Source organism: Procambarus clarkii, chromosome 91 (assembly GCF_040958095.1).
Source record: "Procambarus clarkii isolate CNS0578487 chromosome 91, FALCON_Pclarkii_2.0, whole genome shotgun sequence".
NCBI lineage: Eukaryota > Metazoa > Arthropoda > Malacostraca > Decapoda > Cambaridae > Procambarus > Procambarus clarkii.
In genome coordinates this window covers 197,501-217,032 of record NC_091240.1, presented here as the reverse complement: position 1 = coordinate 217,032, position 19,532 = coordinate 197,501, and the positions used below count along the sequence as shown (strand labels likewise).

Here is a 19,532-nt window from a genome sequence, read left to right as displayed (position 1 = left end):
CATTTGTGGCTTTGTTGGCTGTGTGTGTGGTGGCCAGGTATTCCTTTAAGTCTACTGGGCTGCATCCCTGGAAACACAAACCGAAACTGTCTATTTTCCGCTTGTTACAACTTGGCTTAACGTGTTTATGACGTATTAGAACGTTGTTACAACATGCTATATTGGTTGTTATAACTGGTTAGGTGTTAAAACTTGTTTGAACGTTGTACCAACGTCGTAGTTTCGGTGTGTGTTTGGCGGGATGTGCCTAGGGTTTCCTTCCCTGGGTGCCCGGTAAGTACTTGCCTTGCGATTCAGGGTTACCTTTCCTGGGTCGTTGGGGTCTCACTCCCATCAGAGGCCTTCATAGCTTGGTGTAGTTCTCGCCCTTATGGTTCGCCGGTGGTTTTGGGCTTCACATCTTGCCCTGGGTAGGGAAGTGAACCATTAGAGTGGGGAGGTGCACCTTGCATCAGTAGCGGCCGAGGTTTCTCTTTGGGGACTGGTTAGTCTGTGTGTATTGCATAGGGGTGCATTTTGCTTGTTTTAAGCACATCCTTAATGGGGGAGGTCTGCCTAGCTTCCCATTAGGTTAGCCTAGGTTGTGTTTGGTAGTCCTCCTCTGTTGCCTTGAGGTTTCACAGCGATGCCGGTTGTCAGTTTGCCTGCAGCAGACAGGGCTTACTGGCTTAGTAAGAGCACTGGAAACCCCAAGTGCCTGGGCTTCCTGTAGGTCTTACGTACTCAACAGGCCTTTGAAATCCCCCATAGAACTCGGGAGTACTATGGCTGTGTCTTCCGAGCCCTGTCTTGCCTTGTAGGATGCTGAGGGGTGTTCGTTGCCTTTGCCTCATGATGACGATCATCCATCCTGCCAGTTGGGTCGGAGACACCTATGACACTCAGTCTTGCAGGATGTGTTCCCCGCTTGTTATTCAATTTCCCCATTCCCCATCTGAAGATGTTAGGGGTCAGGTGGCAGCTTGGTTGTATGCTAGGTATTCTGTGTTGCAATGGGCCAGGTTGGTTGCCCAGTTGAAAGTCTCGGAATCGCCCTGTTTGGATTTTAGGGACCAGGATTTAGGGACGTTAGTTACTTCAACCTTGGTTCTGTCTGCGCCCTTGCTCTTTGGGTGTTGTACGCTCTGCTCCCGGCTCCTAAATGTCTACGGGTTTAGCTGGTAATGAGGCTTGGGTGGTTTAGGGGGTTGCCCTTTCCAACTCGAGGACGGAGGTCGAGGCTGATTTCCTCGCTGAAGCTGTCGGCCCAGCAGGCTTCTCTCTTTGAGGTTTTTTCCTTGGACTCGGCCTTTTCTTGAAGGGTAGTGGGTTTGGATGTAGGTTCTGCTCCAGGGCCTGTATTGGGGGGTTCATGGGGCTCGGTGAGGGGGGGGGGGAGTCTTGGAGTGATTGAACTCCTTTTGATCCTGCCATCCTGTTTCTGATTTGTTTGTGCTCCAGGGGGGTTTGTGTGCTGGCTCTTCCCAGGGTGGTTGTGCCAGGGCTCAGTTTTGGTAGGTCGAGGTGGGCCTTTGGTGCCAGGTTTGGTGCCGGTGTGTCCTCCGGAGCCCTCTTTGTCTGGTCGGCGTGGTGGTCACTCTGCACAGAAGTCGGCTTCTCAGAGGTCGGGACAATGGAGAAAAAACTGGCTCTGTTAGCCCAAATTTGGTCCCACTATTCATGGGCTTTTCACTTCGGCTCAACTTTGGTGGCATTGGGCAGCTGTTCCTCCAGTCGGGGGTTCGGGGCTGGCGAGGCAGGCTTCTTCCCCGTTTCTCTGTCGGGTCATCATTGAGTGGGTTCGCCTAGACATGGTCGAAACGACTTCATCCCTCATGTGGGTTTCCCGCTTGTTTCCGGTTCCAAGATGGGACTTGGATCTCCGGTTCATTCTGGACTTGTCCCGTCTAAACTGTTGGATTCCTTGCCCCTCCTTTCGGATGACTACTTTGTCCCAGGTCGAGCTTTTTCTCGAGCCGGGCACTTGGATGATCTCCCTGGACCTCCAGGACACATATTGGCACGTTCCTATTCATCCGGGGTACAGGAATTGGCTAGGTTTCGTGGTCGAACGTCAGGCATACCACTCCTTTCATTGCCTTCCATTCGGCTTGAATCTGGCACTTTGCGTGTTCACATGTTTAACCTGGGTTCATACGTGGTAGTGGTCAGTCTTCGTCTGCTAGGGGGCTTGGATTCTGACCTACCTCTACGACTGGTTGGTTTGGGCTCCCAGCCGGTCTGCACGTCTGCTCACCAGGGACATGGGTTCTTTCCCAGCTTGTCGGGTTCAGGTTCCTGATGAGTTGGAAGGGGAACCGGGTCACTCGGTTGTTGCTCGAGCAGCTGTGCAGGAGCCTGAACTTTGCCTTGCTGATTTCCTGCTGGGCAGGGTCTGGCTTCGGAGGCAGTTCTGGTATCTTCAGGGCACCCATTTTGCAATCGCTGGGTTCGACCTCTGGGGTCCTTGCGCCAGTTGCTGCGTCTCCGACTTCCTCTTTGGGTTTTTCGGGGTTCGGTGCTTTGGCGCCTTCCCTTTCTCTTGCTTGATGTGTTGACGGATGCCTTGTCTCTCAGGTATCACAGATGACAACGAAGAAATGAGCAAAATACCAAGGAATCAGCTGTTTTCAGCGTTGCCACTAAACATACTGAAGATTGATAACCCAAATGAATTTTTCCATGGATGAGATACCAGCATCAAATCATATATCAGATGTCACCCTATTGCCACTGGATTTTGAAGAAGTCATAGACACTGCACCAGGCCCTGATTTTTGAAACTCTATATTCATCAAGAACTGTAAAAACCCACTATCGCAGGCCTTTCACATTCTTTGGAAAGAGCCAAGATACTGGCATTATCTCTGACACACTAAAAACAGCAGAGCTAGCACCACTCCATAAAGGAGGAAATAACGCAGAAGCAAAAAATTAGACCGATAGCACCACACATTCATAAAAATCCTTGAGTGTGCGCCAAGAAGTAAGATCACAAAAAACATGGAATCAGAGCATCTCCATAACCCTAGACAACATGGTTTCCGAACAGGGCACTCTTGCCTGACACAGTTGCTGGACCATTATAACATGGTATTAGATGCCATGGAAAACAAACAGAACGCTGATGTAATTTTCACAGATTTCGCAAAAGCCTTCGACAAATGTGACCATGGTGTTATTGTACAGGAAATGAGTTCGACAGGCATTACCGGAGAAATAGGCGAATGGATCTACAATTTCCTAACAATACCAAAATGTGTAATGGTTAACAAAATAAAATCTGGACCATCAACTGTGAGGAGCTTAGTTCCCCAGGGTACTGTGCTTGCTCCAGTACTTTTTCTCATCCTCATATCGGACATAGACCAGGACACAAACTAAAATGCTGTATCCTCCTTTGCAGATGACACTAGGATCTTTATGAGAGTAGACAACATAGAGGACACAGCAAACTTCCAATCAGATATAAATCAGAAGTTTTTCAACAGGCTACAGAAAATAATATGGTATTTAATGATAAGTTCTAACTCATGTGCTGCAGAAAAAAGGAATATATAAAAACAGAAGCCATGTACAGAACGCAGTCAAATCATACCATAGAGCGAAAAAGCAATGTAAAAGATTTGAGTGTACTCATGTCGGAAGACCTTATCTTTAAAGAAAACAATAAAGTACTTATTACAACTACAAGAAAAATGACAGGTTGGATAACAAGAACCTTTCAAACTTGAGATGCTATACCAATGATGATACTTTTCAAGATGTGGGCTATTCATGCCCATGCCACCTCTTGGGGTGGCTTAAATCTTCATTAATCAATCAATCAATCTTTTCAAGACACTAATGCTCTCTAGAGTAGAATACTGTTGCACAATGACAGCCCCATTCAAAGCTGGAGAAATTGCTGACCTGGAGAGTGTGTAGAGATCCTTTACTGCTAGAGTCCACTCAGTAAAACATCTAAACTATTTGGACCGACTGAAATACCCAAATCTGAATTCCCTTGAGTGCAGGTGGGAGAGATACTTGATAAACACCCCCAAAGGATACTCGATCAACCAACTTGGCTGTGATTCATACGTCAGGCTGCGAGCAGCCGCGTCCAACAGCCTGGTTGACCAGTCCAGCAACGAGGAGGCCTGGTCAAGGACCGGCCACGGGGACGTTGAGCCCTGAGATCATCGCAAAGTAACTGCAAGATCAGGTAAGGCTACATTATCTCCCCAGCTTGGTGCCTTTTTTTGATAATTACGTTTCATGTCATTTCCTGCAGCTTCTTGTGGAGTGGGTCTGTTCCTTCCCCCTTCTAGGGATATGTTTCTTTCCTGGCAGGCCTCAGTTTCTCACTCCTGTTGTCATCTCAGAATGCATGGCATTCTGCATTATTTTTCCGCTGCATCATATCTGTTCTCTTCCCAGTCTCTTCTCTGATCTTTCTGGGCCTCAGGTTCCTGCGTGGCCTTCACGACTGAAATGGTTCTTCCTTGCCCCTCGTTCCAGACGACTGTCCTGGATTAATTTTTTTCTTGAGGCGGTCACTTGGATGATGACTGCCATCCAACAAGTGCCCTGGACCTGCAGAGCACTTCTCACGTTCTACTTCCCAAGGGATTCTGGATTTGGCTTGGAGGAGTAAGTTTGCCGCTTATGTACAGGTAATAAGTTCGTCATGAGACAGGTGTAAAGAGGATGGACACTTTAGGTAATTTGTAACGATTTTTCATAATATAAACCATAAAAGTTAAGATATGTATATATATATATATAAAAAAACATATACAGTACAGTACTTTATTCTGTGAAACTTACATATTTATTAATCAAGATTCCTTAACAAAAAGAATCCCCCTGCAATTTAGCACAGCTTCCTGTGCTTCAGTTGACCTTCTTGAAGATGCAGGCACGATACAGACCTGAGGGAATAAAAATATGATCTCAATATCTATTTTAAAATTTTAATAAATGTACATTAATTTTTTTTAAATAAAATTGGACACAAAACTGGCAAACCCCGTCAGTGTTATCAGTAAACTACCATCATCTAACTACCCTCTTCTGCATTTTACTAAGAGTTTAATTCTCAAACACCACAAATCTTGCACTGCTCACAAAGGTTTCTCTGCTGGCCAGAGTTTGACATGCTACACAACCTGTTCTCTCGAATAACACATCCTATTTTTATATAAAAATTCCCAACGTCAAAACATGTGAACACAGTGACTTGCTAAACTGACGGAGTTATAAATTTCTATTCGTGGATCCATCAGTTAGGTCAGGGCAATTCAGAACATCATTTTTATGGCGTGACAACTTTAGAGGCCAGGCTGCTTCAAGATGACAAACAAGTACTTCCAAAATTGATTTAACCAGCCAGCTCCTCATCCCTTCCCCCACACAACTTATTTCCAGATTGAATGACCATGCCATGCCTTGTGTGGTACATTTCTTCTCAGTTGTTCTAATCCAAACTTTTATGACAAAACATCCTCATGCCCTCTTTTGGATGCGAGCAGTCTCTATTTAAACTGTACATGTAAAAAAAAAGAACCTGACAATGTAGACATTTTAATAAAATATCTTATTTTCAAGATTCTAGACATTGAGTTTTTCACCCAACTATTTTTATTAAAACTTTTCATATTTCTAATCCATATTTTTATTAATGCAAATATATATGGTATCTGCTTCATTCAGAGGATAACCAAGCATTGAATGTAATGAAACGCCTCTCTCTGAAAGAGCCCCAGTTGCACTCTTGAAGCTATTTCCCCAAGATTCTAATGGGTCACACCAGTTGCAGGGGTTCTGATTGGCCTACTGGGGCCCCTGACCCCTTCACAGAGGTGCAGGGAGTGAGTGACAATCAACCACTCCAATGGAAAAGCATCCAGAGGTTAGCAAGGCATTACATACAACTGTAACTTTCACAGAAAATTAAGCATTTAAACTGCCAAACAACTCTTCAGATGATTCAAACAAAGCAATTAGTCTACCCAAACTAGTTAAACCCTATAAAATTAGTACATAACTGCCAGCAGGCAGCCTCAGATCCTGCCCACAGCCAACCATCCTGACTATAAGGAAGAGCCATTTCATGATATTCAATGCTGTGTTTCTTGGGAAGCCCCTTGGTGGTTGCCTTAAGATAGATAACCACAGAGAAAGAAAACACGGGTCTTACCTGGGAGGAGAGGCAACAGGTACTAAGACAAAGAAGAAACCCCCCTGACTGAGAATCATGGCTCATAGCAACACAACACTGACTGGGACCAGGAACATTATCCAAATACTAGGTCACAAGCACCCTGTTAGGCTGCCAAAACATCTGAGCCCAAATATCAGCCCAGAACATGCTGGAGAATACTTCTGCCAATACAACATACTTGCTTATCGTGGGCCTGAGGGTAGACCACAGGCTGGCTAGATGACATCGTGTTGTGTTGAGTAACTTGATACATCACATAATTCACATAAGACATGATAATGTTTCAGTTGACTGGTTTACCTGGTATACTCCATTACAACCAGTATAAAGAAAGGTAGTAGTAGCAAAAAAGGATATGAACATAATATTCATTGGTGTTGGGCTCTGGATAATGACATACAGCCTAATTGACACTATATGGGGTGAGAGAATAGACTGAAGCAAAGGCGTAAGCTGCCAACGTGCACTCACAGTTGATAATCGTTATATGATAACCACATAACACCCATAAATCAACATATGACGACAACCGCTCCCTAAGGGTTAAGAGAGGTGGGGGTCAAGGAAATGCTCACACTACAACTAGAAACAACCAGTGGCCCCCAGATAACAATAAAGTGACACCACTTGAGACAACAAATGATACACCCCAGCCAGAACAAGCATAAATTGCTAAAGGGATTCCTCTGGAAGCTAGCAAACTCATTCTTCGCTAGAAAAGGGAGCTGTAGATAAACAATTCATTCATCAGGGCCAAAGTAGCAGAATGCACACTGCTGGAGAAGACCATGAAGCTTTCCTCTAGGGAGACCAAAGGCGCCTGAGACAGGGACAAGAGGCACCGAATAAGATTCCCAAGTGAGGCTAGCCTTGTCTGAACCTGGGACAGAACAACTGGGACTTCCACCAGGAACCTGAACCCAGCAAGATGGAAAATAACCAGATCTTTGGCCAGCTAAAATCCTGCCAACCTGGAACTGGGAACCCAAACATGCCGATTGTCAAGGTAGGCCAACAAACAAAGATACCTAGCCAGGGCCACAATGACCAGCACTAACCTGGTAAAAAGACAGGTCAGGTTCAAACTGAAGGGCCCAGAGAACTACACTTGACACTACCATATGAGTAATAGAAATGAGTAAGGAATTCTGGCCGTGGGCAGGGGCCTGGGGTGCCTGGTGGCAGCTAATGATACCTTTATAAGGGTCAATCTAGTTTTGATTGAACCAATTGTTTCCTTTGAATTGTTTACAGTTTTGATGCTTTGTTTTCCGTGAACTTTCTTGATAGGGTGGCAGATTGTCGCTCACCCCCTCTGCCTCTGTGAGGGGAGCCATGTTCTGGCTCTGGTATCTTGTAGGCTATCTTTAGGTTATCTTGAGATGGTTTTGGGGCTTAGCATCCCTGTGGCCCAGTCCTCAACCAGGCCTTCTTTTTGTTACACATCCCCAGGAAGCAGCCCATAGCAGCTGTCTAACTCCCAGGTACCTATTTACTGCTAGGTGAACAGGGGCATCCGAGTGAAAAAAAACTCTGCCCATTTGTTTCCGCCTCCGCCGGGGATCGAACCCGGAACCTCAGGACTATGAATCCAAAGCGCTGTCCACTGAGCTGTCAGGTCCAGGCTAAACTAAACTCCTGTAACTGATGTGACCCATTAGAATGGAACAATCTCAGTGAAATAGATTCAGGGAGCTACCAAAGGGGATCATCCATAGAATTTGTTTTTGCTAATACTGTACTGTACAGTACCCAACCAAGTTAATGACATGAATTAGATTTGTTGTTGTTTTATTTTGTTTTCCCAAAAATGACACAATCACTGTTGATTTACACATTTAACATTTAATGCGTACCTCTTTAAATACCAAACAGGGACTTGCACTATATAGCTTATAAAATCAATTAGGTATTGTAAAATATTGTGCTACTGATTAATACTGAATAATATGGAGAAAACCAGCAGGAGAGAAGTTTTGCAAACCATCCTGATTGATTATTATTCATCTGGATGTGAAATATAAACACTGTCAGAAGTACACTGGTAAACTTACACATTGCCTCCCATTCTGATTTGGAGAGAGTCCTGACGAGCTCGACACCACTTTTACTGGACAAGTATTCCCGAGCATGTTTGTATTCACCATCTGTTTCTGTTACTTGTTCAACTTCATCAGGAAAATTCTGTTGACAAAAAGTGAAAAAATTTAAGAACATGTTTATGTAGAATTTCCTTTAAAATCTAATCCTCTCCTAAACTGCATGCAAAACTTTTTTCAGCACTACAGCCCAACCTTTGAATGACGATCCAAAAAGTGCTGAACTGTAATATTAATTAGGCTGTCAGTTTCTAATCAAACCTAATAATACACATTAAAATATATCAAGGAGTATGAGGTTTCTCTCATCTTGGTTAAATTATTTTGTTATACCAAGACTTAAAAGCTCAATACTTGTGAGGTATCCCACTTGGTTGGTCACTACAAGATCCTTCTGGCCTCTGGTCAGGACCTGCTACACTCACAGCAGGTCGACATTCTAGGCCAGTATGCACACACACACATTCTTGTGTGTCTAGTTTATTCTTAAGTCTAAAGTAAAGTGTTATGTAATAGAAATGCTGGTGGAAACAAATTACTAAGAATATTTTATAAATGTAGTATTACATGGCAGTACATTGAGCAATGAAGTCTTTTAAAATACAAAACAACAAATAATAAAGACATGCCTCGAGAGCTTTCATAACATTCAACAGATGCTGACATTCCTGGTCCTTTAAAGCATCATTATATACAGTAGCAAAATCTCGACTCCACAGCTGCTGAAGACCCCATTTTTTGGCCAACCTGCAAAAATCATTTAAATTTATTGATTTATAACAACAGAAGGGTACATTATATTATACAAAACATCATTGCACTATCAATAACAATGTATGTTTCACAAACTTTATTTTAATATTTATATAAATAAAATAAACTGGTTGCTGCCTTCCATTATTCAGCATTAACCACTGCACTGTGCCACCCGACATAACACGGGATATGGCGGTGCGCCACTGACAAGTGGCGCAACCGAGCTTAAAAACTTCATTCTAAAATTCTGAGTATCTTAACAGAAAACGAGGAGAATTAAATGGGGAGGTAAATGTAACAGCCCCATAAGTGCAATTATGTACTATGTATGATGTCAGGAAATGTACTTATTACAGTACACTTAGTATTAAAACGTACTGTCAATTCGGAGGATGGGTTGTAATCTGGTCTCTCTGCAGGATACTGCACAAGACACTGATTTGAGAATCCATATATAAATCATACACGTGCTCATGAAATACAAAGAATTGGTGGCAACTAACTTTTCAAGAGTTGGAGGGTGGACAAGGAATTCCGGGCAGTTCACAGCTCCCTCTAGGAAGAAGTTGTAGCGGTCACCAAATAGTGGTGGATTTTCTGGTCTATCTTCAGGAAATTCTATTTGGTAAACTTCATTTCCAAAACTTCTTCCCCTACTGGATTTCAGTCTGGTTCTGAAATTAAATATACCTTTATATACAGTATATAGCTTATCATCATCTTGCCATAAATTAAACTTTTATAAGAATCATGTAAAATTGAATATATTATCTTGACCATGCAGCGACATTGCTCTTATGGCACCAACGAAAGAAATAAACAAACCGCCACTAACCATTGTTTTAAAAGAAAGCAGGCCACCACCATAAGAAAGTAAGCCAATTGTTGAGTGTGGCCAAAATGTCTGGTTAACCCAGACATTGTGTGCGATTTTTGTTTGGGACAAAAATCACAGCACATAAAAATCCCTTGTAGTATTTTGTTGATGCTCTAAGCAATAAAAATCCTACACAAGGAATAGAACTATGCATACTGATATCCTTTGTATATGAAGTCTGTCTGAAATATGTTCCTTTGCAGAAATCCAGAAAGAGGACCAGCATAGAAAGAGAATGCAGACAGCATTACAAAAAAATAAAACAAAATAATCAAAATGCTTAAACAGCCACAACCATACCCTACAAAGAAAGAATAATTTTAACAGGGAGACTGAACAAATAAAACATACTGAAGCAATTATATCAGATCAAAGAAATGCAATTAGAACAGAAATCCACACAAGAGATAACAAAAAAATAAAAAATATTTCTTCACCTATGCAAAGACAATAAACAACTTTTATCAGTGTTGGAGCTATTCTTACAAGCCAAGGCTCATACACAGAGGATGACAAAGTAATTGGTGAAATCCTAAAAAATCAATATGAGGACATGTTCAGCAACCCTTCCCCCCTTCCCCTTCCACATGCTCTTCCACAAAGAGCATGTGGAAGATCCGAACAGCTTCTTTATGAATGATATCTAAACCTCTGAAAATATAACTGACATCAACACTATACAGATTTTGAAAGAAAAATTAACATGCTCATGCACTCAGTCTCAGGTCCAAACTCATGGAATTCAATAGTTATAGATACAAAATACCAGTAGAACTAGTGCTGTATCTGACATAAAAAACCTAGTAAAGCAAATCATATATTTTGTGAATAAAATGAAGCACTGGTGGAAGATGATGTGACACAAATATACAGAACACTTCAAAGCAAGAGGGATTTGATGTTGCTGTTTTCCAACAATATCACAACACTGTAGCCTATGGCTGGCCACCAGTGGTGCACGCAGTTCATAGTTAAAAGAATGACACTAATCATGGATTATCTTGAGATGATTTCGGGGCTTTAGTGTCACAGCGGCCCGGTCCTCGACCAGGCCTTCACCCTCAGGAAGCAGCCCGTGACAGTTGACTAACACCCAGGTACCTATTTTACTGCTAGGTAACAGGGGCATAGGGTGAAAGAAACTCTGACCATTGTTTCTCGCCGGCCCCTGGGATCGAACCCAGGACCACAGGACCACAAGTCCAGCGTGCTGTCCGCTCGGTCGACCGGCTCGGCTGGGTAGTGAGGGCTTCAAAACAAAGTTCAGAGTGACTGCACATGTTCAAGAGATATCATGACAAAATACTATACTGCAATTGAATTTTGTTGCCCCTGGGTCATCAGGATGAATAAGTAAACATGTGAATGTGCATGTGATTGTGTGCACAATTATATGCACACAATCATCATTTATATATTCTTGGTTTGGTCAAATATGCTCAAACACAAATCATACTATTTGCTAAAAGAAAAAGCTGAAAATTTAGTGATAAACCCCCCCCCCCCAAAAAAAAAAACTTTAATTCTAGGTTGGGTATGAAACAGTATATTCTTGAATTTGGTGATTGCTGTAATACATAACTTTAAAAACAACATAAACACAGTGGAATAAGTTATTGACAGTACCAAACTATATACCTTTATACCTTTATTTATCTCGGTAAAACAAAAGAAACAGTGCAACTTACATAATTTCATATGCATTGGGAATTGTGGCAACAAAGTAACCACCTTTTTTTAGATTTTCCGAGACATTGCGAAGCATAGTTTCTGCTTGATTGAGGCTTTCAAAGCAGTAGTGGAAAGCAAACTGGCAAGACACGAGGTCCACTTGCTTGTTCGGATTCTCCAAAAGGGGTTTTATTCTTTTCTGAAAAAAAGAAAGAAATTAAATTAAAATAAAATTATATTTATATATGGACACATGACCTGAGAGGATGAATGAGAGGTTCTCAAGACACCAATACTTATGATATCCTTTGCCTTCAGAAATGCTTGTCCCTCCCCAGGTTACCCTAGTTTCTGAGGTGTCCACCCTCCCACAACAGCCCCAAACTAGTTGATTACTGTTACGTACCAAAATCTATGATAGAAAAAGTCCTTAACCTTTCTCTTGATGGACCATAGTGGTAACTAGCCACCTTTCACATCAGTCTTGGAAGCCTCAGTATACATACATCCACCCGAGTCACAGAGATGTAAGAAAGAATTTTTTCAGTGTCAGAGTAGTTAATAAATGGAATGCATTAGGAAGTGATGTGGTGGAGGCTGACTCCATACACAGTTTCAAATGTACATATGATAGAGCCCAGTAGGCTCAGGAATCTGTACACCAGTTGATTGACAGTTGAGAGGCAGGACCAAAGAGCCAAAGCTCAACCCCCACAAGCACAATTAGGTGAGTACCACTCTACAAACCTTATCCCTCTCCTCCTCACCATCTCACCACCTGGTAAAGCAAATCTTACCAAATTAACTAGGTAACTTAGCATGGCTACACCATTCCAGTTTTTCACACTGCACCACTAACTAGATCTCTCACAGCTTCAGCATTCCAATCAGCCAATCTACGGCCCAAAAGCAATCCAGCCATCCATCATAAAGTAGCTACAATATCCCCTGAAAATACATCAAAATCTGAGAGGGCTCACATGATAGCAGTGATGACTTCCCATGCAGGTGGTTTTCTATTAGTGACTCCCATATCAATAACACGGGCACACATTTCTAGACAAAATTTCCCATATTATTGCCACAATCAACAGGTATATTTGTGTTGAGGACAAGACTGGCAGATACAGCTAACTTAGCCTGCTCTACTAAAGCGCAGGAAACTTATACTTAAAGAGATTCCTCACATTCTACAGTTTATTATTTTTCATGCTTACATGCAACTTTTTTTTTTTTCCCAGGAAGGTCTAAACCAATGCCTGTTTGTAGGCATAGCAAGTAGGGCTGGCAATTTATTTCCCTATTTTTGCAATACCAGTATTGTTATTATATATCACTATGCTATCTAGCTTTCCAAGAGTACATTATATTGCAGCTTCTCTGTACTTTATGTCTTTATTAACAATGTTAAAAAACCAGCATTAAATGTAATGAAATGCCATTTTCTGGGTGAGACCCAGAGGTTCCCCGGAGCTATCCAGGCTGATATGGATATATTAAACTTTGGCATCAGTCAAAGTGCATGGAGTTCTAGGCCTACCGGGGACCAAGAATTAGAACCTAGCCCCCTTCAGAGAGGCACGAGGAGCAATGGCCAATAGTAACCCCCCCCCCTTGTGTGGTTGGAAGCATTCTATGTCTGCCATCGACTGGGACAGGCACCCACAAAGCTAAGCGCCCCAAAACAAACCCCTATTCTGGTTAACATTGTTACTGAAAGCCGAACTAGTGGACAGAACTCCCCAAATGAAAACTAGCAAACGAGCATGACGTCACCCTGCCGCTGTCTGCACAACCACCCCCTCCCCAGGAGGAAAAAGGGGGAGACCCAGACCCCCACACCGCCTAACCACACACCAATTCTGAGGCTGGATGTCAAAACACACGAAAAACCGCTGATCGGAGGGAGGGAGGGTTGCCACGGAGCCTCTAGGTCTCACCCAGAAAATAGCGTTTCATTACATTCAACGCTGGTTTTCTGAGGGGAGCTGCAGCTTCCCGGAGCTACTTACCCAATGACAAGACAAAACAAAAGGGACTTACCCGGAAGGCGGCTGCCACTCGCTCCTGAATTCAAAGTCGAGACAACTGGCTGCAACCTGCGACCCAAAGCTACACACGCCCGAGAAGGGCCAGGCACATTAACGAGGTACCGTGTGGCCAGGACCCTGTTCGACCTCCAAAAACCCCGTGACTGAATGTCAGCCCAAGACATATTACCAAAAACAGCAGCCAAAGCCGCAAACTCACAAACGTCATGGGCATGGGGATAGACTGCAGGCTGGCTGGACCAAATAATCCTGCGGACGAACTGGGAGACCTGCGCCCTTGAACAGGGAAGAAGGGAACTGGGTCAACTCAAAGTGCGTCTCTTGCCACGTCCCTTGTGGCGCGCAAGCAACAGCGAAGAGCCGCAAATGGACACAAAACATGATGCATCCCCGGCCGAACCAACCAAGCATCAACAACCCAAAGACCCCTCTGGAAACCAGCAGTCTCATTCTTCACCAGAAAAGGAGATGACTGCAAACGAACAAACCGACCACCAGGAATGAAAGAGCAGGAACCCCTGCGCCGAAGGAAGGCCATGAAGCCTTCCAGAAAAAGCCTTCTTTCTTCCTGAAGAAAAAGTTGGATGGTGGCCATGAAGGCCAGCATCCAACCCCCCAAGAGGCCAATGCCAAAAGAAAAAGAGCCTTGGAAAAATAATCTTGAACTGAAGGGGGCCATAACAAACTGTGAAGGAGAGAGAAAAGTGAGCACCAGGTCCAAGGACCAAGATGGCTCAGGCTGCGCATGAGCAGGCCGGAGGTAAAACAAAGCATGAGAAATCTTGCAAAACGAGGCCGAAGTGACATCCACCCTGAATGCAAGCTGGAGAGGCTCCGCCGGTTACTGCTAGCTGGTTAAACCCAAAGGCTAACAAAGGGGGCGAGCTATTAACTAGACCCCTGTGATGTGTACAAGCACGAGGGCCTAGAGGGGAGCCACCAATTTACCATATGTGGACAAATAACCAAACAAGGAATACCCTCCTCCTAGCAAGAAAAACAAAAATAAAATAAAAAAAAAAACGCAAAAGCACAGCGCCACCAGAAGGAACAAGAACATGGCCGCTGCATAGGTAAGTGAGCAGCACAGCACCTTGCTCCCCAACCAACACCACCACCACTTCCTACCAAAAACCAAAGACCAAAAAACCTCAGCTGGCCCCAAGAGCGGGGTAAATGCCAAGCAGCAGGAACCCCTACGGAAGTGGAATCCCGACGGCTCTATGGGAAGTAACCCTAGAACCCAAGGGTAGTACTTACAGGTGCTTAGCAAAGGTAGCCCTTAAGCGCATACACTGAAGTTACTCCTGGCCACCGCACCACAAAGAGCAAAAAACACCACGAAGGCACAAATCCGCCAAGAAATCGAGGCCGGAGTTGACGACCGCCCCAGAGTGCATCAGCCTATGAACTGAAGGTATGAGTAGCCGGTGCATTCCGGGGCTCATACCTGAAGGCGCGGCAGCGGTGAATGACGTTTGCTTGTTTCCTCATGTTTTGGGGGAGTTCTATCTGTTCAAATCTTCAGTTGCAATTTCTTAGCAGTTGGGGTCTGTTTTGGTATGCCTACCTTTCTGGGTGCCTAACCTCGGTTGATTGCAGACATGGAATGTTCCCAAACACGGGGGGGGGGGGGGTTCTATAGGCCATTGTTCCCTGCGCCTCTCTGAGGGGACCAGTTTCTAGCGAGTGGTCCCCAGTAGGCAGACTTCCAATTGACTGATGCTCCAGACTAATATAGCATATTAGCCCAATAGCTCCAGGGAGCCAGAGGGGCTCTCCACAGAAAACCTACGTTTGTTTAATAAGAAACTGCAGATCATGTCAACATACACAGGGGATATTTTTACCTTTGTACAGTCTGCAAGAATGAATTCTGCAGTAAACCCTTTTCCGCGGCCCTTCTTCTTGTTTAACTCATGTCGCTCCTTGCACTGATCTAGGGAAGTTTCTGCAATGTCTGCACATACAAGATGTCGTATATTTCCCTGCAATGATTAAACAAATATTACATGTACAAAACCCTGAAATGCATTCCTCACACATTTAAAATTTACTTTTGGACTACACAGCATTTCAGATCTATTTTGTTCCACAAAGAAACTCTCATGAGATCAGACATGCCTCTAGGCATCCCTGAACTAGTCTAGTACAAGCTGGGTATTACCTACTAGTGCATCACAATATGTAACAATAGTTAGAATACACACCTTTCACTTTACATTTTATGGAAAGTTTTCCACTTATGTTGATTATTTAAATAAAATACTATCTTATATACCATGGAAAATAAGCTTTTTTATTAAAACTTATTAATGAAAGTTCAAATACAGCTAGACAACATATTTTATTTGTGATTTCACCACATTAAGTAATGGTAATGTCTTCTCACAGACATAATAGCATAGGATAAAACCCCACAATTATGTACTTGTGGAATTTATGCAAAGAATTACACCAAGTCTTTCGCACTCTCCTGAGTGCTTTATCAAGGTCTGAGTGTGTTGTTAGGACGAGACTTACATTAGTCATCGAGATGCAAGTCTAATCCTAACCACACATTCAAATCGTGATAAAGCACTCGGGAGAGAGTGAAAGAATTTGGTGGAATTCTTTACATAAATTTCACAAATACATAAGTGTGGGTTTTTATCCTATTTCACTACATTTATATCATCTGCAACACATGTTATATTTTAAGGAAAATGAACAATCAATTCATTGTTGCTTTCATTTATTGCAAGTTCATTTGTAATGCAGCCATGTTGCCTTACTTACTCAAAATAATAATAAGTATGAATCAAGACATTCTGCTAGCTACTTTAGTATGAAGTAAGCTGTATTTTTATCAGTGCAAAGCAGATGAAAACATCTAGCATTGAAAGTACTAATTAAATGCCAATTTCTGGGTGAGCCCTGATAGCTCCCTAAAGCTATCTTAATGAGATGGCTCCAACTACTAGAGCCATCTACTAGATCGCATCAGCAGTGGAGTTCAGTTCGGCCTACCAGGAACAATGGCTAGAACCTAGCCCCCATCACAGAGGTGCAGGGGGGGGGGGTAGGTGACACTCCGCCACCTTAGTGATGGGGGGGCTAAGTTCTGGGAAAGCAACCAGAAAGTCAGCAAACCCAAACAGACCACTGCTGGTGCTGGGTTCAATCAAGAAGACCAAAGCCTTAAAACCTGCCAAAATGAACCTCTGTCACGTACACAAATGGTCGAATCTCTCAAAACAAGTGCGACCTCGTTAGCACTAACCCCCACCCCAGGAATGGGGTGTGATGGCTAGAACTCCCTGTTCCTTCCTGTTTTTCCACACCAGTTCTGGAGCGGATGTGCAGATGACACGCACTAACTGAAAATGTGGAAGGGAACAAGAGAATCAAGGAGCTACAGGGAATCAACTAGAAAGAGGCATTTTATAACATTAAAAGCTTGTTTTCTGGAGGAGCCCCTTGTGACTTTCTGAAGCTAACTACCACAGAGAAGGGAAAAGCAAGGACTCACCAGGGAGGAGGGGAGATTGCAGGCAATCAAGACTGGCTGGTCTAGAGACACAACACAATGTAAAACAAGCATGATGAGACCCGGGTACATCAACGAAATACCAGACTGCCAAGACCCTGTGAAACTGTCAAAACTCACATGTTTGAATATCAGCTCGAGAAATGCCAGCAAAGACTGCTGTGAAGCAGCAAAGACTGCTATGAAGCAGCAAAGACTGCTGTGAAGCAGCAAAGACTGCTGTGAAGCAGCAAAGACTGCTGTGAAGCAGCAAAGACTGCTGTGAAAGCAGATTAACTGTGAACATCATGGGCATGAGGGCAGACAGCAAGCTGGCTGGACTTGATGACATTACAGATGACCTGAGAAACAAGAAGCCTGAAACAGGGATCTAAGGAAACAAGATCAACTCGCAAAGCATTCACCGAGGAAGAACCAGTGGCATGATGGTAGTGGCACAGCGCCTCCACCAGGCACAGTACATGCTGCATCTCCAGTCGACCCAACGTTTGACAGGCAAACAACAGGTATAAGGATGCATCCAAAAAGCCAAGTTATGCAGAACTCAATCCTTAGGGAGAACTTAATGATCAGGCAGGGTCCAGGGAAACCCCCAATCAGACTCTTCCCCAAGCACTGGAAACCAAACATAAAGGCTATAATACAGAGCACAAGTCCATGGTCACCACCCAGGATAGGAAACCAGAGTCCAAAGGAGAGGTTTAGGAGAAATGGGTCGGCTGGAAAGAACAAAACCCCGAAATTATCGTGGGACCTACAACTATCTATCTAAGGAGGCTGTCCAATTAAGGCTCCTCCAACTAAGGAAGCTCAACTATCTCCACACCAAAGTGGAAGAAGCCATCCCTGGAGACAGTCGAGCCACATACGAGCTAAACCCTGTCTTGACTCAGAAACCCTCGACCTTTCAGAGCTGAAAGCAAGGAAAAAAACAGAAGACAGACATGCCATACCCAAAGGGGTAGGAAGCAGAGGTACAGATAGAATCAGGGTGGAATGCACAAACACCTACAATTCTGGGTCCCTAAAAACAAAATGGGCCAACTCTGGGGTATCCAACTGAGCACACAACTGAGATCCCTGAAGACAAATAAAACAAACCTGTAAAACAGTAGTTGCCTGATGAGCTTGATTTTTATTGGGAGGGTCAGAAAGAAGTCACATGGGAAAAGCAAACCCTACAGGACTGAGGAATAGTAGATGTCGCCAATCCAACACCACCTACTATCGCCAATCCAACCCACACCAAAACCCACAAGGTTTTGTTGTGGGTTTTGTTCTTTTAAAACCTTTAAAAACCCAGGAGCTGAAGGACAAATCAAACAGTATACCCAGGCACTGGGCAAGCTCACTGGATATTATACAGCAGGCCGACACAGCCTAATTAATGCGGCTGTGAAGGCCAACCTCGGTGTGCCATGCAAAGTGCATAAGCCACCAGTGTGCCCCAACCACCCAAAATGTTTGCTCTCATTCAAGGGCCTAGACAATGGGGCAGAAAGACCCTGACTAACCCAAGGCAAAGCCCCCATCCCAGTGGCCCCTACAGTTAAAAGAATGAACTCCTGAACATACCAGAGAAGAGAATTCTGTCAGTGCAGAGGCAGCACCAGGGAGCACTCAGGGAAGGTAACCCTGAGCACAGAGCTCCAAGTTCCCTACGAGCTAAGTCCACACAACACAAACTGGACTCACACTCATGAAGCATAACTAAAAACAAGGAACAACAGAGAAAATGGCAACCGAAGGACAAAGCCCAAGGACGGCCAGGACTTAGTTTAAAAGCAGCGGGACATACAGCTTACTGAAGACCCAAGGACCCCTACAATGGACCTTCACACCCACATCCACATCACTGGCAGAACTAATATGAAAGACTGGAAGGGACTGGGAGCTCCACGCCTTTTCCAACTGATGGGGGGGGGGGGGTTGTAGTGCTAACACTATAGTAGTCTTCGAATGCCCCTTGCATTCGATTTTTTCTCTCGTGTCCGAGCATCAGACTGTGCTCATGTGTGGTACAAAAATATTTGTATAAAATTCATTTATTATATGATCGACTTTGGGATAGTTTCAAAATGAGCGCCTTTAGAGTGCACACAATTTGATACCAAAATGAAAGATGTAACACGAAAATTGATATCAAAACACCAGAAAGATTATAAATATGTTTTTGGCCAAAATTGTAAAATATTTGTTAAAATTCTATTTATTGTGCTATTATTATGGGACTAGTTTTAAAATGCGTGCCTTTAGACTGCGAACACGTTGAACCAAAATGAAAGATGTAATGTAAAAATTTATGTCAGAACAATGGAAAGATATAAATAATTTTGTGATGATGAGCGTCCAAAATTAAAAT

General features: G+C 43.5%; 1 protein-coding gene across 1 annotated transcript in view; it reads right to left on the bottom strand.

Annotated features, from left to right (window-relative positions):
• Nucleotides 1-4,759: 4,759 nt before the first annotated feature.
• The window catches only part of Rnmt (RNA guanine-7 methyltransferase), a 48,778-nt gene continuing 34,005 nt past the window's right edge, over nucleotides 4,760-19,532 (bottom strand). The window contains exons 4-9 of the mRNA XM_045767800.2: nucleotides 15,492-15,629; nucleotides 11,608-11,789; nucleotides 9,546-9,716; nucleotides 8,916-9,033; nucleotides 8,242-8,371; nucleotides 4,760-4,895 (exon numbers count right to left, since the gene is read on the bottom strand). Coding sequence (XP_045623756.1) covers nucleotides 4,858-4,895; nucleotides 8,242-8,371; nucleotides 8,916-9,033; nucleotides 9,546-9,716; nucleotides 11,608-11,789; nucleotides 15,492-15,629 — 777 coding nt within the window. The 3' untranslated portion in view covers nucleotides 4,760-4,857. The remainder of the gene's footprint in view (nucleotides 4,896-8,241; nucleotides 8,372-8,915; nucleotides 9,034-9,545; nucleotides 9,717-11,607; nucleotides 11,790-15,491; nucleotides 15,630-19,532) is intronic.